Source organism: Andrena cerasifolii, chromosome 12 (genome assembly GCF_050908995.1).
Source record: "Andrena cerasifolii isolate SP2316 chromosome 12, iyAndCera1_principal, whole genome shotgun sequence".
Lineage (NCBI taxonomy): Eukaryota > Metazoa > Arthropoda > Insecta > Hymenoptera > Andrenidae > Andrena > Andrena cerasifolii.
The window spans coordinates 7,498,853-7,523,707 of NC_135129.1; the positions used below are offsets into that span (position 1 = coordinate 7,498,853).

The 24,855-nt window shown below is 41.6% G+C and overlaps 2 protein-coding genes and 1 long non-coding RNA gene across 7 annotated transcripts in view; 1 reads left to right on the top strand and 2 right to left on the bottom strand.

Annotated features, from left to right (window-relative positions):
• The window catches only part of Stv (BAG domain-containing protein starvin), a 29,696-nt gene extending 11,532 nt beyond the window's left edge, over positions 1-18,164 (bottom strand). The window contains exons 1-2 of one of the 5 annotated variants that reach the window (XM_076824469.1): positions 2,650-2,909; positions 2,248-2,463 (exon numbers count right to left, since the gene is read on the bottom strand). In XM_076824469.1, the coding sequence (XP_076680584.1) occupies positions 2,248-2,319 (72 nt within the window). In that variant the 5' untranslated portion in view covers positions 2,320-2,463; positions 2,650-2,909. Of the gene's footprint in view, positions 1-2,247; positions 5,089-17,775 lie in introns of those variants that run through there. The other 4 variants (XM_076824467.1, XR_013086891.1, XM_076824465.1 and 1 more) reach the window with 4 other exon arrangements.
• LOC143375427 (uncharacterized) lies at positions 16,365-18,578 on the top strand. Its single transcript, XR_013086897.1, has 2 exons — positions 16,365-17,099; positions 17,193-18,578. It is a non-coding gene; the product is annotated as an uncharacterized LOC143375427 (long non-coding RNA).
• A 1,394-nt stretch (positions 18,579-19,972) lies between these two features.
• LOC143375408 (integrator complex assembly factor Brat1) lies at positions 19,973-24,832 on the bottom strand. Its single transcript, XM_076824455.1, has 10 exons — positions 24,325-24,832; positions 23,914-24,219; positions 23,205-23,848; positions 22,645-22,857; positions 22,240-22,554; positions 21,976-22,174; positions 21,496-21,668; positions 21,322-21,419; positions 21,005-21,266; positions 19,973-20,946 (listed from the first exon to the last, which is right to left on the bottom strand). Exons 1-10 carry the CDS (start codon positions 24,452-24,454, stop codon positions 20,425-20,427), a joined length of 2,862 nt encoding a protein of 953 aa, XP_076680570.1. The 5' UTR covers positions 24,455-24,832; the 3' UTR covers positions 19,973-20,424.
• Between the last annotated feature and the right edge of the window lie 23 nt (positions 24,833-24,855).

The following is a 24,855-nucleotide window of genomic DNA, read 5'->3' on the forward strand; positions in this document are numbered from 1 at the left end:
TCAAATATTTTCTTTCGAAATGCGAGGCTGGTAAAGCATTGCAAGCCGACTTGTAAGAATGGCTACTGTGAAGCTCGGATGTCCAAGGAGAAAAAAGTCGTATGGGGCCAGACGCCTAATACGGATGAACGGTTGGTGAACGAGGGAGGGAATAAAGCATGCATTTGGTGATTATGTTACATTTCACGCTGCCTTTTCTCCGCTTCTCCCGGCGAGGGGAACGCGAGCCACGTCCTCGACGGAGAGAGAGTTACCGAGGAGAAACGTCTCCGTTAGTTTATTATTAGCGTTAACAACGCTTGCGTTTTTGGAGGGATGGGCCTCGTTCGAGAAGAGCTCCTCGAAGCATTCTGGTTCGAGGCTGTCGAGAGCGAAGAATTACTCTCTCATTTTACTTTTCACCTACGAATCCCTATCCAGATGTGCAATCTAAACGAGAATCAAATTATCCAAGTTCTACGAGTTCTGAAGAGTCTACTAAGAAAAGAAAGAAGCGTAGAGAAGTTTAATTGCACGAATCCACGGATAAGCGTAGTTTAAATTTATACCGCACCGATTGGCCTTTACCTCCATTTTACATCTTTGGAAGCGAAAGCGTCGAGGACCTATAAAAGCTATAATTCCACACTATTTGTAGCAGTTGATGAATACCTATTTAAAAGAGTAATTTAAGGAAGTTATGTGACAGTTAACGACGCTCTTATAGAGGATCAAGTAAGTGTAGAGTGTAGGTGAAGCCACTATCGGGTTGTCTTACTCGTCGCGTTATCGGCTCTTTTTTGTCGCAGTTAATTTTTCAGTGAAAGCAAGAAGAAATCGACGGGTCGAGTCCCCTCGATCTCGAGGCAACGAAAAACACGTCACTAGCCGCGAATTCTATTTCTAACTTCCACGCGATCCACGAACGATGAAGGAAGGTCGACGAGGCAGCCGCGTTACACGTAGAAACGAGATCACATTAGCGATGGGCTTCGCAACACGCTTCGAATCGTCTTCGAACGTATGACATCAGCCTCCAGTCGCTGTCTGTATCGCCCCGAATGACTTTCCAAACTTTTCAACATCTACATAAATCCCTTTTAATTCATTCGCGACGAGGCGATGCTCGATAAATAATGACGAATGAATCGATCGAGAATTTATTACACCGAAGATAACACAAGATCTTCGTGGAGAGCATAGCGGGCGATTATGTCACGCTGGAGGAATAGTATGTACACCAAATGGGCGTGCACGCGAAAATTCTACATACGTATCTCCTTTATCGACTAGAAAACTATGTATTTTTCTTTTATATTTTATTTGTAACCGTCAGGTGTAATTTTACCAGTTGAAGCTCGAAATAGGCAGTGATAATACCGATATCTATGAAATAATGTATGTGAACTCTGTTATCAACAGAGGGACTTTCATATCAAGTGAAATACTCACCCGCGTAAACTTCTCATTTTCACACCAATTATCTAATCTATATTTTATGTATCTATATTCCACAGCATACAGTATATATACAATGTATATTATACAGATAATATACATTAGTTCATCATTTTCGAAGTGAACAGTCTGCAAGAATGAACTCCCTCTTTCGTCTACCCCGAAACTGCCTCAATCGGTAATAATACTTTTAAATCAGCTTGTTATATATCGATCAATATGATTCCCGTACCCATACTTAGATTGCAGAATATATTTCCAGTATCTAAGATTCCAAGAAATGACACAGTTTTATACGCGTAGCACGGAATAAAACATTAATAACCTGTCACTTCCAAAATAGGCACACTCGCGATTTGTGTATTTCTGGTATCGTATGTCGGTAATGGGTCTGTAGATATATATAGTACAGGGTCCTAGACGAACGTCAGAGCACGAAACACAGTAAGTGGACATGTAAAAAAGCACGTCATCGGCAAACACGCGAGTTATTAGCAACCCAGGTAAGTCGTTGAAAGCGGGGAAGAATCGCGAATAGACGGATCGAGTCTAGAACGATCTGGAAGAGGTGTCGACGAAAACGACCGACGAGTTACGAGATTCGAAGCTGCAAGTCGATCGACATATTTCGACTATCGTTCCCCCCCGATACGATAAATTTTCTTATCGCTCTCGAACGAGTTATTGGAAACGACCTCTCGAGCATCCGTCGTCTGAAAACGCTGGGCTTATTTAACGGTTTCTCGAGCACGTCGAATAAACACGAAAGGGAGTGAAGGATAAAAAAAAAAAGTATTTGGCACCACTTACGGGGAACGGGCGGTCCAAATCGATCGGTTCGCCGAATTCGGATGCTTTGCCCACGATGATAGGGGAGTCCATTTTCTGGACTCTTTTGGGTCCGTGCCTGATTTAGTATACGTGCTTCCCCTCGCTCTTTCTCTCGTCTTTCGGTCGTTAAAAGCTCGACTTTTCACACACTTAAGGATGAGAGGTTAAGTCGTGCTGGTTGCCGTTAAGCGCTCTCTGCAGGTTAAATGATGTTTATTTTTTGGTACTTTGTTTCAAGGGATCAGCCAAGAAGCTCGCTATAAACAACAGTGCCGGCGGTGGTTAACAAAAAGGCGAACGAAAATAAAACGTACTGGCAGCACACACTCGACTTGCGCGTGGTGTATGTTTTTTTTTTTTTAAGGATCTTTCAAAGATTACCGAGAGGACGGTATGCGACAAAGTCGTTCTAGGCCACTGCTTCCTCTTCCTGTTTCAGTCCCCTCTCGTACCCTTTCCGTTACGTAAGAGGCCCCACTCGTGTCTCACTCGTCTCTTTCGCCTCGCACTGTCACACACTCGCGAAAAATCCTGCTCCTGTCTGGTCGAAGGAACTGTTCGTCTCTTTCTCGAGAATGGGCGAAAACGCACGTGTCTCCTCGCGCTCCTTTCAGGTCGATAGCAAAACTGTCAGTGCGCGGCCGGAGCAACTTAAATATATTTGTTGTGTGGGACGTATCGGGGGCCACGTGACTAGAGGCCGAGCGCGGCCGAGGCACGGCGGAGATGCCCGACGGAACGTACGAGAGCGTGCTAGAATCTTTCCTCTCTGTTTTGCCACTTTCGAGAAATCTTTTATTTTCCACGTACGCGCAGCGCGCGCGACTCACACCAATAGAGAATAATGACAGAAGAATAATGAGCTTTCGGACACTCGTATCAGTAAATGCGGGAATTCAATAATATTAATGATAAAAGGCAAAGACAGTTATAATTGGCATCGGCAAGTTACGAGCTTGCAACCAGATATCGATGTGAAGATTTATGTTCCAGCATGCAATTGAATATATCTAATCGAGCCTCGAACGTATAGTTCGTTTTATATCGTTATATAATCGTCCCAAGCAGAAGACTGCTACGTATGGGTTATTTAATATCGAAAATGGATCTTTTTGTCGTTTTAAAACCGGGTTAAGATATCTTTCGAAGGTGATTCATTGGTACTGCGAGCTTCAGGTGGTATTGTCGAGTTTTTCCTCGTTTTCTTTTTGTAATTGGCAGGCAAGGCTGTGCCGTGGACTTGTTTACCTATGTCCTTTTATAGTAAGCGGCAATTCCCTTCGCGCGCTCGTGCTCCCATCCGAAAAGTTGATCAACTTGGTTTCTCCCTGCGCTATCCATAACTGTCTTAAATCGTGCTCTATAAATAGATCGCCGGCTAAATATAACGCCTAAAAAATAAAGAGTCGCATCGCGTCCAATACAACCTACATACTTCTTTCTTTCTTTTTTTTTAATTTAATATAACCATGAATCATTCGAGGTGTATTAATAGATCGTGAATCCGATTCGTAGGTACCACAGGCATCGGCCGAGATATATAGATCGCGTATTGTGCCCGATACGAGACGTATCGAGCGATTAACAAATAAATCCCATGTATCAGCGAGTCGTATTTTTAGAATCGGTTCGCGGCACGAAGGGGGCCACTTTTGAGACTCTGAAATGGAGTTTGGGAGGCTATGTACGATACTGAAGGGTACAGCGATTTTAAGTGGATCACCGAAGACCACTCGACGCTCGGTAAGCTCTCCATTACCGACGGGGAAAGGCTTCGAATGTTATCTCGCCGGGAATGCGCGTTGATCGTAATGAAATCGTGATTAATAATAGTTGCACGGTTCATCTGTGAAACTGTTAGAGCTAATGACTCGGAGGAGCGTTTTGTCCCTCCGATGTCTCGACGTCAACTTGGCATTTATTATTATTACCAGGGAAGTATGAGGCCCGCCATTGAATATTAGTCATACGATCAGATTCTGGCCCGATTCCAGCCATTTCTGTTCGGCGTGGAAATACGTGTTTGCGAGTCGTGTGGCCAGGTAGACGCTTCACGATCAAGACGTTGCGTTGTGACACGGCAATAAGCCGAGACCTTGCACGCTGCTAACCTAACTTTCTCGAGGCATAACGACGGAACCTTGCCGTATTTAATTCCTACGCCACGCTCGAGGATGTTACGCGTTCATATGAATGAACTTCTCCAGCCACTTCCATGGGATTAGTTACACTCCCAAATGTTATGCTCATGAGAGGAACTTTTTTTTGTGTATTCTAACTAGATATTTAACTGAAGTCTCTTAGGATCGTTAAGAGTCTCGTAACCAAAGTTACTTGAATATCTGTATTAGAGTACAGGCGTTACGCATCAATTGTTAGTCGATCAGATTCTATTTGACTGATAGTGACATAATAGTAATATTATGTGCATTCTATAGCTTGGTTATGCCACTGAGATGCAATTAATGGCATATAGGAACCTTCAGAGACGATATTCTGCGACTGGATAGAAGCCAAGTGCACTAGGAATAAAATTTCATAATCTAACTGCACGATTTTAAATCGCCCTTCGGGGAACATCCTCCTTTGCAAGGCATCATTTCCTTGATTTATCTAAGTTCTATTTGCCAGGAAGTATCTGTAAGAATAATAACGGGAATGGCTACGATCTACAGCAATGTACCGTAAAATTGGTCCGGACAATCGATAATTTGTCGATAACGCATCAGTTGGCACATCCTCTAATTGCGATAATTGCCACATTGCGTAATCTTGCAACTGTAACCTATTTATTACAAACCGCGATAAGAACTGAAAAGGAGCATTAAGAGTAGACGATTTTGTATAAACCCACCACCAATTTTTTGCTCATTAGATAATTAATTTCAAATATACAATTTATTTTTATGATAAATAATTAATTTTGATTGTTTCCCTGCACACATAATTTATTTTAGTACAGGGAGAAAAAGGGAGAAAAATTTTATTAATTTTTACGTGAATTGGGATTTGAACCCACAACCCATCGAAACGCAGTCCAACACCCTACCAACAGAGCCACTCAAACTATTGACAATTCTTTTCTTTCTAATCAATGAACAGGGCACTAACATAACTATCATATTCCCACCACTTTTTTTAAATACAATCTAACTAAAGGCATCGCCAGACAAAAACAAGTGTAACTCAAGCTACTATTAATTTAATTACCGAAAAGCCTGCTATTTTACAAACATATTTTTCGTTAGAAAAAAATATATGCACCTATGCGCGAGAAGGATTAATAAGCCAGGCGAAATATGCGAACACGAAAAGGTAGAACAGCCTCTGAACATATTTCAAAGGCCCCTTCATTACCAACGCCACTTACCTAACAACAGAATGTCCGAGCACGTGTTACACCATTGCAATAGGAGCTACTTCGTTGCGATCGAGCTTCAATACGAATCGCGTTCTCCCCCAGAAAGCCGACCGCGACTTTTCGACTGTTCAAAGTTTAAACCGTGCTCGACAATAAACAGGAAACAGAGATCGCGCCGCCACACTTCGACGAACACGTCGATTCACGCGTGCACAGAAGCACGATAGTTCGATGGACAGATGACTCACGTCACACGTTCTCCTACGAGAGGTACATATTATGTAACGACTCGTACCTACGGTAATGCATCAGCGAATTGCAAGCCGCGTGTTCCATGAAATTTCTAACACCAGTGCCGCGAGTCTCGAGGCGATCGCGAGAATAAATCAGATCTATCCACCGATAAGTCACGGGTTCCGCGTACTCGGTAAGTACGCGCGGTCTTTAATTCCGCCTCTCAGATGTTCTGGATTATCCGCTTCGAGCTACGAGATTCCTCGAAGCTGCGGAACACTCCGCGGTCTGTAAACGGCGTAAAACGGAACGTTTCACATTTCTCGAATGTCTGCCGTCGCGTCTCACACCGCCGAGCCGAGAAGCGCCGAGGGATAGGGTACTCGAATGCCTCGAATTCGGGGGCTCGGGCGCACTGAGCGAATAGAACGTTACGAAAAGCGAGTTCACGTGTCGACGATTATCGCAACTCGGCGCCAGAAATAGAATCCCCGCATGTATCGGGCGAATTGTCGTTCTGTTGCGAAAACAGTTAGGTGGTCACTTTGCAGGGACTGCGGAAACGCGATTTGGATTGCGCTATGAGATTGTAGCGCGGACGGACCTGGATTTATGGAGGGGCAGATGGACGATGCTCGATTTTATGAGACCGCGTGATCGTTTCGATCTGTAGTGTTGTTGGCGACGACAGGGAAGCAGAGTTATTTCTTTTACGATTCGGATAAACGAAGCTCGCTTGCGCAACACCTACTAAGAAACGAATCGTCAAACTGCTGCTTCAGCGCGTTACATGGAACTGAAGGGACTGGCGCCAAGCGTAGACATGAGTTTTGAGGTTAGGCTGATTGTGGCCTAGTTTTTAGTAAGAACGACGATTTGATTATGGTTAGGCTTGAATACAATGTTTACAATGCATCTGGCGATTTACGTGGACGTAGAGTGTAATAAAGATGATTAATAAGAGTGGTAATTAAGAGTAGAAGACGAATGTGTGAAAAAGGAAACTAGATTCACTGCTGCGGAAGCGTTTAATTGCACTCGCAACTGAATGAAGGCTATTTAGAATCATCGATTCTATCGACTTCCGATAATTATGTATCAGGGTTCACCTTGAAATTGATGAATAAAAGGATGTTTTTCCGCTCTGCATTCGTAACGTATTTCGTAAACAGGTTTTTAATTACCGAAAAGTTTGACGATCGCCGCGGAGTGCAAACTTATGTTTCGCGATAAGAATGTGTGAAACGCGTGTATAAGTTGGATTCTTATAACACGTAGAGTTCGTACTTTAATTACGCGAACATGACATCAGGCTGTCTTTTTGGTTCGTTATTTTCCATACAACGTTGCCCGATTACGTAGCGAGCGAGCAATTCTTGCAACGATAAAAAGTTACGTTTGCTTCGATGGATCGAAAGGGCGATATAATAAATCTTTCTATGAAAGATTAAGGCCACGGGAAGGTGAAAGGAATTTCAGGCTACTGGAAGAGGATGCCGAGAAAGTGTTTCGTCATAAAATTTCTCCGTCGGACGATTTGCGAATCGGAATGGCTAATTAAAAAAGAGAGGCTGCTGCTACAGAAAGCTAAATGAACTTCCGTTTCTCTTGAATTCTGTTTCCCAAATTCACCTCTGTTTTCGTCAAAGAATCTGTAGGTATCAATGAAAAAACAGGGGAACTGTAATTCTAGCGTTTTTACGAAACGGTGTTGCCATCTAACGGAGGAATCGGTAAGCCGAAGCACAAAACTGCGTTGTCGCGCAATAATGGTATCACATTTTATCCTTGCAATGGCGTTGTGAATTATAGAGGAAAGCCTAAACAAATTACCTCGCTATATAAAACCCTAAAGCTGATCAAGCTGAACCTTTCGTTCTACGAGGGAACACCCGAGTTACTTTCTTAATAAATCCGAAGAAATAAGACAATTCCGAAGAAATAAGACACTTGTTCAGATGCTCTATTAACCATGCACTTTCTTATAAACAATTCCTCTGAACTCAGCATATCATTTGCAAAGGAATTTGATCGGAATCGATCCGAACGAGTTTCCGTCGGCGAGAGGAGCCAGGCGAAAATAGAGAAGCGGAGACAGGGAATGGGAATCGATTTATCGAATCGTAAGATCACGTTCCCGTGCCCAGACTGTAGCCATCGAAGTCTCGCCTTCGATCTCGCTGCTCGATCCAGTCCACGTGTCTCGATCACTCGCACGATCATCGATAATGACGATCGATGATCTACGGTGATCGATAGCGTTGCCAGGAACGCATGAGGCCCGAGGAGGTTGATCGACCGCCACTCGCCCGACGCTCCAACGTTTCGTGACGTCATCGGGCCAACGGCAGCAGGTTCCTTTACCGGCAATGCATTCCGCTAGCGTACACATGCGTTCTCGCCAGGTCTCGCACGCACGGCGACCACGTGCACTTCGTTACACGTCGTTGAAAGCGAAAGTGCTGCAGCCCTGGCGCGCTCATCTAATGCCGCGCTCCCACATGTGCAACGCATTGTGCGCAGCGCACTTGACGCTGTATTCTCGCATTCGTAACGGTCGGCGAAGTGTGCGCTGAAGGCTATAGTCCCACATGTGCAATACGCGGGTGCAGAGTTGATTTAAGCCGCACTCCCACGCGTGTAACACGGTGGCGCAGAGTTGATTTAAGCCGCGCTCCCACGCGTGTAACACGGTGGCGCGGAGTAAATTTAAGTTACACTCTCGCGTGTGTAATTCACACCGCGGGACGGAGATAAAGCTACGTTCACACGTGTGATTCCTCAAAGTATCGCCTGCTTTAGAGTACTACTACACAAACTCAGATATCTCTTAATTCTGAAACGCTGCGCGTTACAATATTCCAAAGAAGAGCGTCTAATAATTAACAGAAGAATCTTGGAGCATCTCCGTCCTTAATTTTGTCAATTAAATCACTATAAGCGTTATAAATGTTCCCCATCTACTTTCTTCAGCGACAGCTGGAGGATACGTGCAATCTTTCGAGTCCTCGAGTTGATTGTAACTGATACCACAGGGAGTGGCGATAAAAGCTAAAAGCTTCGCTCGTTAAAAGCTCCAAAGGTCAAGGTATCCAATGATACTCGAACACACCCCTCTGCGTTTCTCCAGGAGCAAAAGAGCACCAGGTGTGATTCTCTATCCTTCGCGTGTTACATTGAATTTCGTCGTATTTCGATCAACGCTTCTCAGAAAGGTAGCAAGAACATTGCATAACCACGGTAATGCTACACCAACGTCGTCGCAGCTTGTGGAAGATCGGAGGAGACATCGAGATAAGGAACAGCTGACTTCCGATAACTCGGCAGTTGAGGGACAGCAGTAATCAGCAATCGAGAATGAGCTTCTGACTACCTCTACCTTCTCAAGTAACATGCAACATCCATTTGGAGGTGCAACAAGCTCATTCGACTCTAACAGCTCCAATACAAATTTACGAATGCAAATGACCAACTTCACGTGCTTGCTATTCGTTTCGTGAATACTTCTACAATATTAAATTAGTAGAATTAAAATCTAGTAGATATTGGTAGAATTAAATACGTAATTAGTGGAATTAAATTCTAGAAGAGATAGAGGTGTACGGAAATCGCGGTGCAACCGAAAACGAAGAGATTCCTCGAGCAAAAAAATTCAAAATGTGCAGTACTCTTATTTTATATAGGTAAGCCTTGGTTTTCGAGAAAATCGATTTGAAGATGGAACCGATTCTCACAATCAGTCCCGGTTGGGGAATACAATCCCGGTCACTATTTACTATCCCGGGATTGTGGGATTTTTTAAAGTCTATTTCGAGATTCGGGGACTAATCCTGGGATTAGATAATAGAAAATTTCAGTAATTAAAATGATTTATTATGTGTTAAAATTCTAAATCTTTAGAACAATGCAGAATAATAAAGTCTAAATGAGTAGGTAATATCAGTAAACAATTATGAAGATTTTTGGAAATGCGAACGAAGAAATAGCAAAGCACCTCAAGTACATACCTACAATGTATGTGACTTTACCTGTTCAGACAAATTGTGATTTGCAACTCGCGCAATTGTAAAAATAAATAGTTTAGTTGCTTATTTTAATTAGTCATAAATGACTAATTAAAATTAATATGTGTATTTATTCTGTTTATTTTTATATCAGTCAGGGATTCACAAAGTAATTCACATTTTTAAAAAATCCCAAAATCCTCGGGTTGAGTTATATTAAATCCCAAGATTTTTGAAATCCAAAGAAACAGCCGGGATCGCGGGATCCCGGGATTGTATTCTCTAGTCCCGGTGCATGCGCACGCGACGAGTCTTCAAACTCGATTCTCTCAGAAACGAAGCCCCGTAGAAAAAAATTTCATTCAGCATTTTAACGTCACTATCGTCACCACCACCCTTTCGGCCGTGCCCCGTGCAATTTGGAGCACCGCCACCTGAGCAATTCGACGAGCGAGGTAATCCGCCCCGCCTCCCCGAATACCGTCCTGAGTAACGATCTCCGGTTCACATGGATTCTTCGGATACCTACGTCCGAGCCACGAAACCGCCCTTTCCCTTCGGCGGTTCGCGGAACGAGCCACGAAGAGGATCGGAATGCTGGTCATCATGAATGACGCTTGACCGGGGAAAGTGGTAGGGATAATCAAGGGACGCGGCTCTTGGAACGGGTAAGGGGAGCGCGCCGTTCGAGATGTCACTTTCCACGCGATGCATCGCAACGACCCCCGTGAATCATTCCACGAAAATTACAGGGCGAGAGTTGCAGAACGTCGCAGCGGGAAAACCCGCGCAGGAAGTCTCTATTAACGAAATTAACGATCTCCGAACCTTCACCCGCTAATTAAACCCTTCTAGCGACGCCTCCGTAACTCGCCGCCAGAGGGCCTTTGCACCGATCGCGCTCTCTCGCTAGTACTCACTCGACTCCCGATTAGTATAGGTATATAGCGGAAAGGTGGGACAGTTGATCACAGTTTTGCTTTTTTTTATTAAAATAATAATAGTGCTTTGCTTTGTTTGTATTTAGTTATTTAAGTTGTAATTCTTAGAGTATTCTCAATATACTTGTACAAATTTGAGAGTTGAAAACTAAATAAAAGAAGTATTCCGATCTGAATGCACGAAGCTTTCTTCAATATCGTATTCGAAGAAGTGTGGCGTTAATTACACCCACTTGAATATCGAAATTGTGGGCCAGAAATGATGTGATAACGATAGCCATAGGATTTCACGAGTAGCTATAATAATTCATGGAACTAATATTATCACACACAGGAAAAAGTGTATGGAAGAAAATAGTTTCTCTGATCCTAGCTTTCTAGAGCAATATAACAGGGAGGTTTCAGAAATATTCATAAAGTATTATCCTTCCCATATTTCCACCCCCACGATCGATCGTCTGACGGCGTTTCCCGAGTCGACATCTGAGGGAGAAGTCAATGGAAACAGCGATAAAGGGGAGGAAATCTAACCACCCTCGGAGGCAATATTTTCAGACGCAAATATTGACGCAGGCACCAAAGGAACGATGATTTTCTCGACGAGGATATCTCAAGGTCCACGAGCTATATACCGAGCGTCCCATTTTGCAACTCCCGACTAAAGTCACCTCGGAGCTCGATAGATCATTCGCCGATCCGTGGAAATTCGATTTCACGTCGCGTCGGCGAGGATTCGTTAAGAACCACCACGATCCATTCGCGAGATTAAGCACGAAGTGTCGCCCGAAGGATCGACGGACTATTCTGGATCGAAGTTCTCGCTCTGGAATGGCGGGAGAATCAATGGCGGCTATTTCGAGAGACCTCAGCGTCGGCGACGTCGTCGAGAACGTTCCTGCGCCTCCGGAGCCGCCGACGATGCTCGGGGATCGCGAATTCAGCGAAGGCTCGTTAAAATTCTCTCGTCGAACGTAACGAGCTAAGAGGACGCGAACTTGCGGCCCGTCTCAACGGTCGAAATTGTGATTAATCGCGATTGCGATGTCGTAAAGGAGATGCGGTAAGAAAACCATTCTATAAAATGCGCGAGGGTTCCACTCTGTAACTAAATGCTGGAAGCATACAGTGGCGGACAAAAAAGTTTACCACTCTTTCGATTTGCTTTATTCTTGTTATTTTTCTAACATCCACTGGGAACTGTGGTGTGTGCTTAATTGAAAGCTGCGTAAAACCCAGTTGAAATTGAATTTATTTAACTAACAAAAAACTTTGGGGACAACACATTTTGGGGGCCGACAAAGGAGCTACCACTTTTCGTCGATTTTTAGGTCGTCCTAAAAGCAGAAGGTGCCCCCGCGAAATATTAGATTTTTTATTACTTTTCCAAAGCTTTTTAACAGCTTTAAAAGAGTGCTGTCGTGTTTAATGTTATCTAGGAATTTTGTTTATTAGTTAAATAAATTCAACTTCAACTGGGTGTTATACTGTTTTTAATTCTCTACCAGAATATGTATATTGAGCACATGCTACAGTTTTGAGTTGATGTTAAAAAATAATAGAGGTAGGGGTAAAGTGGTCGACTTTGCATTTTCTTTTCAAGTTGAATTTTAATATACTTTAAGTTTATTTTAAGTATTGATATTCGTCATTTATCAAGAGTAATGTTCAAATTATATTATAAATCTATTTTCACACATTTTTATTGAAAGGGAAAAATTTTATTCGACTTCAAACATTTTTCGTCCCACTTTGCCCCGGTCTCCCCTACAGTGGATGGAAAACGTGGTAACTTTTTCGCCCGCTACTGTATCATACCACTTTTACCGTATTCGAGAAAAACAGCGTGGAAAAATAAGAAGGATCGACATAAAAAAAATTCTACAAGTTTAAAGATGCCTCCTTGCATCCCAAAAGAGTTTAATCCAATATCAACAATAGTTTCTTTTTTTTTTAAAAAAATTATAAATATCAGTTACTTTTGGTGGCTGTTACACAAGAATCCCTTCTTAAAGCCACCAAAGTCTCTTCGTCTGAGAATAACACCTCTACAGTGAACGCCACAAGAATTTGTTTTAAATTCTAATTCTCTGGTCGAAGTTACGCAATTTGGTACTCTGATACCAAACACTTGCCAGGCCTCTTGTGCCCTCCTATTCAAAGAACCTTCCTTCCAACTGACTCCCATTTGACGATCTTATCAGCCGATTAACGTTCCGCCGTTTTATCGGAAGATAGGAGGCAAGAGCTGGTTGCGCGCCCGCCGAGACGAGTAAGCGGTAAGTCATCCCCCCGCGGGCGTTTGGCAACAAACGCGTTATTTCTGGGTGCTTTGCCGAGTGTCTGAGTCTGTGCTTCTGAAAAGCCAACGACACGCCTCTCGTGTCCCGACCAACCGACTCGCGAGTCGAGTGCACGAGGTTCGGGTCACTTGATTCGACTGCACGTAGTCAGTGCTCAATTTGAATAATAATGAACCGATCGATTTTTACCTGACCCAAATGTATGAAGCTACACGTGCCACTTAATCGTGCCACTTCTTCGAGAAGCCAAGGAATTCAGAAAATTATTCACCACAGAATATACAAAATTATTCCCGGGGGGTGCGCGTATTTAACGTTATTATACGCGACGTGGACTAACTGCGTGGAAAATTTCAACGGAATTGCTGACTCAAACCCGTGCGCTACCCTTGCCAGACCCCTAGCAGCAGCAGCACCGCGAAACGCACCACGCTCCCCATATTGATCTCATTTCGAACCGTGGACAGCACGTCGTCACCCTCTTCCCGCTCGAAGAGGGGCGCTTAATGCAATTGGGGTGGTTTTAATAGGTCGTTGCTCTGCCTACTTCTACGGACTGACTACCCTCTCTCTCTCGAGGGGCACATTCGATTTAGAGTGGGCGAAAGTGCTGCCGAATGGCCTTGGTTGCACGCTTTTCAGGCCACTAGGGCTTCTGCTTCATCTTAAATAGTATATAGGACAACAGAAGGTGTCGTCAGCGAAGAAAAATATTAGCATTGATCGGTGGCGCACTCAGAGGGGGGCCAAGGAGCTCCACAGCACGTTGGTACGTGGACAAAAATTGAAAAATCAAATATTTTGCAGGGTGATAGTTATCATTTAATATTTACATCAAGATGTTCAGAAATCGAGTTTGGTTGTGGGAATCGACTACTTAGGTTACCGTAGCTGTTTACGATGTTATTTAACATCTTAACCTGGAAACTAATTAGTTCAAGCGTCAGTCGCAATTAGTACGTGGTAGAGTTACTTTCTTATTTTTATTTGGGCCTTAAGAATATTTATTAATCTTCGCTCACTTTATTAACCATGGATTACAGGGTCATGGGTATGTGTGTTTCAAAATTATTGTTTTGGCTTATGGCCTTACTGATCATTAGAAAACTTCTTAGTTCCGAGAATGAAAATTTTATTTCAATCGACTTTTTAAAAAATACGTAACAAACCGTGTGCCTGATTTTTTTTTTTATATTTGGTTCACCGAACTTTATATTTTATGAAAATAACGTCTTTATCTGCTATTACCTGCGAGTGTTTGAGAAATAAATTTTTTTAGAAAGAAATGTGCAGATCAAGAATTCTAAAATCTTTGAAAAGTGAATTTCTTTAGACTAAAGCAAAAGAAAATTGGAATTTATGACCACATTTTGGTACTTTTAAATATAAAAGAGTGTCCGGCAATAATTATCAACGATTTAAGGAAAAAGTATAGCCTTTTTTACCTGACTATTCGTAGGTCCAAGAAAGCTGATTATATATTTAAAATAGTTTAATGAAAAAATTCTAACTTCAAATGCACGTGATAAAAATAATTTGATAAAAAAATGTTTCGAACAAAAGTTAGTCAGTATTCAGTTGACAATAAATTGCAAAAGTAAATATTGATAAAAGACTATTTATTCAATAAGAAATCACCTCAGTGTTTTTAATGAAACTGTATATTTTATTATATGCCAATCGATGCATCTTTATATTTTCTTTAAAAAAGTATTAGAGTATTTAGGTCGAAAACTGATTATTTCATTAGTTACGAGTTTTGTCCCGAACGCCCATATACTTCGCACTGTGAACCCTGTCCAAGAGAAGCCAAGAAAAATGAAAAAAGTAAAGAAAACTAGAGTTTATTCTTTAAATAAATTTTCATAATCACCTAACGAATTGTATTGAATTTGCATTAAAAATGAGATTAAATCCTGAGTGCGCCACTGCCATTGATGGTAGAAGGAGATCCTAGCTTTATTTAACACTGATAGGACGATTTTAAAATCACCCACAATGGTTTACGAAGCTAACAATTCAATAAGAAGCGCAGCTCTAGTTAATTTCACACTGAAATAATTTCAAGCCTAATCACTATCCTACTCTACATACCCACAACTTATTGGTTCCCAGATTTATGCCATTAACTTGCTAACTTTCAATTGGGTCATTGAATAACCTCGAGCACGTCCCTTCTATGACCAAGAACCTCTCCTCGGTTTCACGCGAAACAATACCAGCACGTGACTTTTGCCCCAATGGCGATTTATCGTCTCGTACGTCTTTTCGATCATTTCGATGGCATCGTTCGCCAGTGTTTAAAGTGCACGTTTAATGGTGCTTTCGAACGACGGGAAACCGTGCCAAGAAAGTATAAAGGAATGAGCTCGGTGGCGCGCGCTCGCGTATTTTAAGTTGCGAAGCACGTGCCCCGAATCGAACGCCGCGAAACATGCTCGCCTCACGAATCTGAAAGTCAATCGACCCCTTCGTGTACCCCGTATCGTCCCAGCGATCGTGCGTGATCGTTGGCGGAAACGTGGAGGGCGCCGCGAAAGCGACTAAAGCATCGTTCACGTTAATTTCGACTTCGACTCGAGTTACGAGCCGAACGTGTTACGAGCCGAACGATTTACGAGATAGTGGTCGATTCCTCGCCCAAAAATCGATTGAATATGTGCAATACACTTTTTTCGTACGAGCCACCGGTTTTGAGAAAATCGAATTCAAAGTTTAGGCTTCTGCGAAAGGTTATCTTGTAATAAACTTTGAATGTTGAAAATGTGTGCACAGCACGAAATGGTTTAATGGATAATGGTCAGCATTTCCCGACGGAATCACGTTATAGCCACTCTTCCACAATTATGAAAATGTAACCAAGAGAAAGCACATTCTACTACACGGAGGGGAACTATCGCTAATGACACTGCCGAAAGTAGATTTCCGTTAAAGACCATTTCCGACAATCGACCACAGCAATTTCCGCTCTGCCGTCAATCAACAGTCGCCCGAAAACGATTTATCGATCTGTCGCCACAACACCTACGCTCCAAATTCTCGATTATATGTCGAATGAAACGAGGACACACGTAAAGGTGGTAAACCGAGAACGCGTAATATCCTTGCAATAAAATAAAGTTAGATTTTCTAATCGAATTTCTAAATTGTAACTGAGGCTTAATATCCAGAAGATTAAAATTAAAGTACAGATATTGTTAGAGACGTTGTTTTTATTCACTACACTCGCTACCTTCTATTTTCGATCAGATCTTATTCCGATCGATATATCGATACACACCAAGAAAACATCCTAACCTACAATGCGTATTTGAGAAAAGGGATATGGATAAAAGGAGCAGAACGCCCGTTTCCTAATGCCTTCCTCACCGATCTAGGTTACAAAATAAATCGAACAAAAGGACCGTGCCCGTCCCCTTGTCGACAGAAGCAGTAACGATGATTACGCGCCCTATTCTCGGGGAAATTGACGATTTTTACGAGCTGTCGAACAAGGGTAGAGCACTTTCGATTGAAAGGTCCTACTTACTCAGCATCTCCCGGCCTTTATGTCCCCAATTGTCCTTTTCCTTTCCGCGAAAATCCCCGAAAACAGATACTCGAACAATAGAATTCCATGTAACGTATAATTTCATACCAAACACGTGCACGAATAATTCACAGTTCCTTCCCCCTACTATATTACTTTCGTTCATACATCCCAGTAACACAATGCAGAGATTAAAGCGATTCTTCTCATTACACTCCAGAGGCAGACATGCGATCTACCGACATAATCGATTTTACCCGACACGGGTAAAATCAATTGCCGCAACGTATTAACGAAAGGTGGCGTAGAAGAACGCCCAAGCTTGTTTACACGAAGGTAAGGTCATTGTCGAGCACAGACAAGTGTTCTATAATCGCCACCGTCTGACGGCGGTCGAAACTTTTCTTCCAATTGTTACTAACTGTTTAAACATCCATACCGAGACGGGACTGTTACGATAGGGTAATTGGTAACTTAATAATTGCTCACTGCCACCGTAACGGTCACGGGGCCGCCATGAACTATGATAATTGGCTCGTTGACAATGCGGAACAGGTGATTCGAGGGACTACGTTGCACAGAAGGTTCTCGTAACACCGGGGCAAGGCACAGACACTCGAAACTTCTCGAGAATGTTACTTAAACGAGGCTTTTCAAAATACTATCAAACTTTATCCCAAAGGCAATCGCATATATGTAACCGTAAACGACGAAGATAAATCACTCGAATTGCAATGGAATAGTTATTGAACCACTGTATCGACCTTATATCCCCGGCGAATTTTTATCTCCCGACTCGCAGCCATTGGATATCGGAATCCAACGAACGCGACGTTTTTTCGCTACTCTGCTCTCTGAAAATATCAAGATCGTGACAAGAATAACCAGCAAGCAGTGAAAACCAAATACACACGGGTGAAACGACGCAGAAATTGGGCCAGTCTATAAATACAGAATTTTTTGTACCGCGGTTACTTGAATATAGATATCGAGGTCCCGATATCCGTCAGGGTATAAGAAACATATGCAACACCTCCATGGTCCACCTTCCGTTCAACGGATCGCGGACTGCTGTACGAAGTCGATTAAACTACCGACTTCTATCAAACGGCTAATTTAAGTGCAGAATGAAACTCACCCGTGGGAATGCGGTGTGCCGGTCGTGGGGCTCCCGTCCCGACCTGCCGGTCGGCTCGAAGAAGGACTTGCTGTCCTCGTCGAATTGCTGTTTGATCTCCTGGAGAAGCTCGTCGCCCGATTTGCCGCGCAATCTGTCGCCGAACTTCGGCTTGTCGCGGAAATAGAAGGACATGTTCGCTGGCACGCGCACACAACTGTTTCGTGCACGATTCGAGGGTGTTTCACTCGCGATGTACTTGGTCGCGGGGACACTCGGAGGTGGCTTAGAATTTCAGCTCGAAAGAGCGTTTCCCTTTGACCGCGTTTACGTACGTCGCCACCGCGGGAGGAACGACTTCTTGCACCTGCCCCGTGCGAGGTGTTGCGCGCGACTGAAAGCTCGCGCCGTATCGAAGCCCGGGTAATCAAAGCCGGCGCATGCGTCCCACGGCGATTTACGCTGTTCGAAACGGTCCAGAGATCGTCCGGTGCAAGTCCCGAATGCGCTCCACCGGCCGGCTTCTTACAAATCTAAATTTAATCGGCCGCTATTTAAGTTTTGCATTCTTTTTTATTTATAAACCGCCGCGGGACGGCCAGAGTAATACTTTCATTTGTTGCGACCTGATCGGGGATAGCATTCGAAGAAATTGCGCCTTTGCTTACGTAACGGGCAAAAATCGAACGATTAATTACTGTACCACGTGCTTCGACCGAAATAAATGGAAACTGGAATTTCTTTTATTTTTAATTGTCGATTTAGGTACTTTGGGATCCATGTACGGATGATGCATTGTTTGATTATATTGCTTGTTAGCTTTTGATAGCTATTCTTATTATTGAAATCGCGTAGAATGGAATTTCTTGAGAAATAATAATTTGAAATGTTTCTGGTTCTTATTAGGGTTATACGGAATCTGAAGTTATATTTATGATAACGGTCTGCGTTTATTGAAATACGAATTAGCTTTGTAAGATTCTCTCTAGGAAATGCATTTGTGTTTCTTAATTGTTTATGCCCGAAATTCCATTGTACTTTAGTTAGCAGAGTTACTTAGAGTCGGGCAATCGTAATTGCAATCATTTCGATTTCCTTTATTGCACGATTATATAACCTAATAAGTTCGATCTTACAAAAGGTAAGTTTCTTTTTAATTTACGATTATTTCTTCCGATAATTTATGGTATTTGTTTTAACCATACGTATGTAGGTATTTCATTAAAAAAAAATTTACGTTCAGTAATTCTGTATATGGTTTACAGTTACATGTCTCTCTTGTTACAGATAAAATTGAAAAGTAGAAAAATGTCTGCATTGTATCATTGCATTGTTTGCAAGCATGCAAATAGTACTATAATAGATTTGCATAACCATCATATCCACTATCATACCCCGGAAGAATTATCACATACAATTATCAAGCTTCAAGGCTTGCAGACATGTTTCAAGCCTGCAGTGTTTAATAAAAGTAATAATAATTGGTACAATCATATTGCGATCAAAAGCGAAAAGCAATGTACCTATCAATGCGAAGACGATCGAGCGACCAATTCAACGATCTGTTACGACGAGGGCAGGAAGTTTTACCACGACGAAACATATTGCGCGTTGAACTGCAGTCCATTTATCATTTGGGAGAACGAATTAAACAAAAGGACAGAAATATGCGACGAAGAGTTTTTTAATATCGTTGAGAGCCTCTGCACCGATTTAAGTAAGAGGAAACATAGGGGCAGTAAAGGGAAAGATTCGGCATATATGAATAGCACGAAGGTAGAAAGTTTCGTTCAGCACAATAAAAATAGAAGCATAACGGAAGCTGGGGATGAGAATAGAAAAGCATCGACTAGTTTTCCTCCTGAAACTTCCAACCCGATATCTTCGCATTGCCATACTAGCTATTTAATCGCTAATACAATTGAGCCTGACGAAATTCTCAATTTGCAAACGATAAATGACACGAGCAGTAGGAATAACGATATCACCAGATTCACATTCGCTGGAATTGATACTGAAAACAATGTTTTAATGTACGATTCGTTAAGCAATACTTATTCTTGGGAAGAAATCGCAACTATAAACTTTAACGGGAAAGAAGAGCATGCATTATACGATACTAATTAAGTTAAGACACTATTTTAGCTGTAGAAACAAGATCGAAGACTGAATTAAGTATAAAGAAATGTTCGCTATCTCGCAATAATATTAAAATAGATTATTCTTTTAGTTACGGTTATTGTTTCTCATATTATAGTTTATCTATAATTATATTGCGAATGAAAAGTTTTTATTTGTTTTAGTAAAAAAATACTATACATTTGAACGAAATTAATCTTCATATGACAATGTCTATTATTTCTTTTATTGCACACGGAGATACGAAGAAATTTTAATTTGCCTGACCTATGTACACACTATTGTACTACCTTTAACATAAGAGAATATAAAAAGATATTTTTCTATATTAAAGAAGCGTTTGTTCATTAATAATGACCCTAGTTTAATTATAGTTAGATCGGGGTGCTCGTGAGAACCAAGTGAAATGTGATTTGTAAGGTGAGATACTAGCTTTTCAAAAGTAAGTTTTAAATGGAAAACTGCGTACCATATACGTATCGAAGGGACGCTCTCAAGTTCTATATAAATGGTAAGGCACGTTGGCTGTAGTTAATAGCAGTCCATTGCATTCACGTCTCCTTGTTTGTGCATCGTTAATATATCATCCAATATTGATTCGAAGCTCGTAGTATACGTAGTCAGCCATCGATTTTTCTCTTCGATGTAGGCATCAATGTTTGAATTGAAAATCGTTCGAAGGAACTTTTCTCTAGTTACGCACGAAATAAATTGAAATGTTTTCTCTTCCGTCTTCTGCGCCCCCTCGTTCATTTTCATTGAATTCTTGTAAATAGAAGCAAGTAGATTCGCGTCGTTGGCATCTACAATTTCCTCGATCACGTTGCTGGAATTACTAGACACTCCTTTAGAATTGGTACTCGCGACATTATTCACCGTTTCATGTTTAATATACGAAGCATCTAACGTAGCGCTATCCTTTGGTAGAGGAAGCTCCGGCAGAGGTTCGTTAAGCTTATACTTCAAGAGGAATCCTTTCAGCTGCTGTATTATAGCCGCCGATGTTCTGCATACTTCGAAATCACTGTCGTCTTCTAAAGTAACTAAAAGAACCTGAAACATCGAAACATTATTCACCGCTTGGAAAGTTGCATCGCTGAGGTCAACTTACTCCTAAGCAATTCTGCTTCGCTAATTCATCCAACGCTTTATTCAGCCTCCGTTTTATTTCCGTCTCATTTAACGATATAATTTTTCTGTGCTCCTTGGAAAATGTTACTTTCGGGAAGTGACCATCGAGCACCCCTTGATCAGACATATGCGACTTTATGAATTGCTTCCAATATTCCAGGGCACTTGTCTTCACTTCCCAATGGAGGTCAAAGACAGCTGCTGTGGCCATTACTCGCGTCATCGTATCGATAACGGTTTTCCTAGGGTGCAATTTAATTAGAAACTTGAAGGAGACTTTCGTATAGTCATACTCACGGCCATTTGTAGTGTATGTATAATTCCTTCATTAGTATCACAGCTTCTTTCCTGACTATAGCTTCGCTCTCGTTGTTCAGTAAATGTATGGCCATATCCTGAAATGTAAAAGCAGCGTGTTTATTTCTGTACACTTCGATCGATGATTTCATATATTTTTTTAGCGCAACGTACAGGTAGATTGAGCTGCGACAATTCTTCTTCCCAGAGCTTGTGTATTTGAACAGCAGTTGAGATAAAGATCAAAGCAGATGCCCTAACGTAACTTTCACTGTCCGATTTAGCAATGTCGACTGCTAATTGTAAGAACTGATTCGTCAATAAAAGTTCTTGGAATGCTGGATATTCTGCCGATAATTATACACGTTACACATTCATATAATACGTATACTTTAATCATACTATCCGATTAATTACCTTCAGTGGCGCACTCAGAATTTAATCTTGGGGGGAGCCGAGTTGAACGGATAAAAATATTTTCAAGAAAAATCTCTTTAATGCAATTTCAATAAAGTTCATCAGGTGATTATAAAAATGTATTTAAAGAATAAAATCCAGTTTTCTTTTCTTTTTAAACCCCTTCTTTCAAGAGTGCAGGCCCCTTTGCCTCTACTCTGGGTGCGCCACTGACTACCTTCATAAGCAATTACTTACTGTTCTCCGAAATTGCAGCAATAGTATTTAGAACTTCCAATACGCTATCCCTCACTTCCCAATTTACATCGTGCAGTCTTTTATAAAGCGTTGGACCAATATCATTCATGTGACTGTCCGTTTCGACGAGCAGCACTAAATTAGGTGGCATAAAGTTCTGTATCGCCAGTTTGCAGACTCTTAAAGCATTCACAGAGATCTAGAAGCAAAGATTTATCACGCGTGATATACGAATACATTTTATAAGCTACTTAGAATACACACCATAGGTATTACTCCCGGGTGATTCAAGATTTCCTGAGCAAGGGATAACAAGCATATAGTTTCTACACACTCCTGCCACTTCAACTTAAACTTCTCGGTCATGACTGCCAAGCCATTTAGAAGCGCTGCTAGCAAATTAGGATGATCGATAATGGGATCTCCTTCCAGCGGTGACTGAAATGAATGCTTCCTCGGGCCATTCTCCGAGTTCGTCGTATTGTTTGTCCCTGCTGTGTTGAACGTTTCATTGCACACGTCTGGCACAAAATTTTTAAGTACATGACACAACGATTGAAATGTAATTACTGCGATGTCCTATTGCATACAAAAATCATTAGTCGTAACTGATAGTGACTGCTTTGCAGTTAAGTATTAATATAATTCATTAAGTTGCGTTATAATTACCCTATCCATGATGTCTGTCATCTCCAAAAGCATATCGATGGACACTTTGGAAATCTGTGCCAAGGGTAACTTGTTTCTGTACACAGTGTCCCTGATATTGTATGCTAGCCTTTGTATAACTATGCTGGTCACGTCGAACATCTTAGTAATAAACGTATCGAACAGGTCGTAATTCATGTACGAGTGTTTAACGCACGCAGCCAAGGGTAGAACCTATTAGTAGTTTTAGACCTATTAGAACCTATTAGGACTTTTTCCGAAAACCGTTTGTCGCACGAGAAAAAGTAATAGAACATAAAAGATGCTCTTTGTCCGGATCTACAACTTTTGTTTGACATATTTATTTATTTAATCAATAACTTGGAAGATATTATATGAAATCGACTTCGCGAGATGTTAAATAATGATTTGAATGTTTAAGGGCCCAGGGGCACCCTTTCCCGTTATGCAATATGCACGGATTTTTTTTTAATTATTTGGAACTATTCTGGAGGGTACCCCGAAGAAAATCTTGAAAGAAATTTTTACCAAGAGTAAATAAGAGCCACCCTAGTGCTTACCATTATGCTTATAGCTTGATGCTCAAACTTATGTTGATGCGGAAAGACAAACTTGTGCAACGATTGAAGCTTCTTCCAATATATCATGAGAAGCTTATTCGTTTTCACTAGCTCTATTATATACTTCTTCGATAATAGCATCATGGATATATAACACAAGTCGTAACAAAATTTCTGCGATGTCTCGTGGTCGATAGTTTCTTGCCCCTCTCTGACGGCACGTTTTATTGGTATAAATAGACATAACACTAGCAGCTTGTGGACGTGTGGCAAAAGCTTCGTGCTAATGCACGTTTCGAACAGGGCCTTCACCCTCGTATCTAAGTTAACTACCTCCTGGCACAATTCGGGTATCGTATTGTCCATATTCGCGGATAATGTGTTTTCGATGATACTGATTAACAAATCTAACGTAGTACACAATAACTTATTCTGATCTAAATAATTATCTTCGAACACTTGGCGAACTTGAGATTCCAAAGTGTTCGTTATCAACGGTGCTGCGACCATTGAGATGACTTCCTTACAAAAGTCTATATTCTGCTGTTCGTGTAGAAGCAAGAGCCAAAGAAACTGTTGACTCTCGCGCGTGACGTACATAGTGTGATTCCAATGCGCGTATTTTACGATATCCTTCCAAACACCTGGAGAAACAAAGAGCATCAGTCGTGTCTCGACTTATTTTAACTATGTATATTATAGCACTCACCAGAGTCTATGACCCACTGCCTGCCACTTCGATGCTTAATCAAGTCGGATAACATCGTGGTATTAGCCATTTTAACCGACGCCGGCAAATCATCTCCGCGAAGTTCGAGGAGATCGCAGAGCCTGTTATACAAACCTTTGCAGTGCCAATAATGGAAATGCAATTCATTGCGTGAAATTAACCCCACAAGTTTCAATATAAATATGCTTATAGGCTGGGACGGTTTACAATCGACGCTCCAGGTCTCCACTGCCCTCAGTACCCATTTTTGTAACAGTTCGCAGTGCTTGTAATCGTTCGTGTTACCTGTAAAATTAAAGATATCAGAAAACATAATATAACTGAAATGGAGTAAAAAGATTTGCTAGGTTTGCTAATGCATGCTGCAAGGTATATTTTCGGCTTTCTTACTTTCTTTTATATTCTCGGAAATGTGGGTTAGCAGAAGATCGAGATAGGAAGTAGACACGACGTTATAATTGGGCAATAGGAAAAGTTCCAAAACTTCAGATAACTTTTCGTCACTCTTCAACGATGTCATTATGTTTCCGTGTTAAATTCTGAATTATTGCTCAATACGCACTGTTCCCCCGTGCTTTTCTACTTTTTTTTTCTTTTAATCTACATATCTTCCGCGAGCCCTCGCGGACGCTGATAAATTTCGGAGCAAGATTTAAACACGCATCGCGTTTAGTAACGATTACTCTTCTCGGCACTCACATATTTCCAAGATCTCATATCACGAAGAAAACAAGTAAAAATATCATTCTTTAAACATGGCACAGATAAGTGAAACTTTATCGCGTAAAATTGGAGTAAAGTTGTGACTTCCAGCAAGGCTAGATATACGTTTGTTTACCTCGTCTATTTGTGGCGGCTTTTTTAAACCCCCCCTATCGTCAGTACTGTGTCTATAGTTACGAGATTGTTATGACCGTGGAC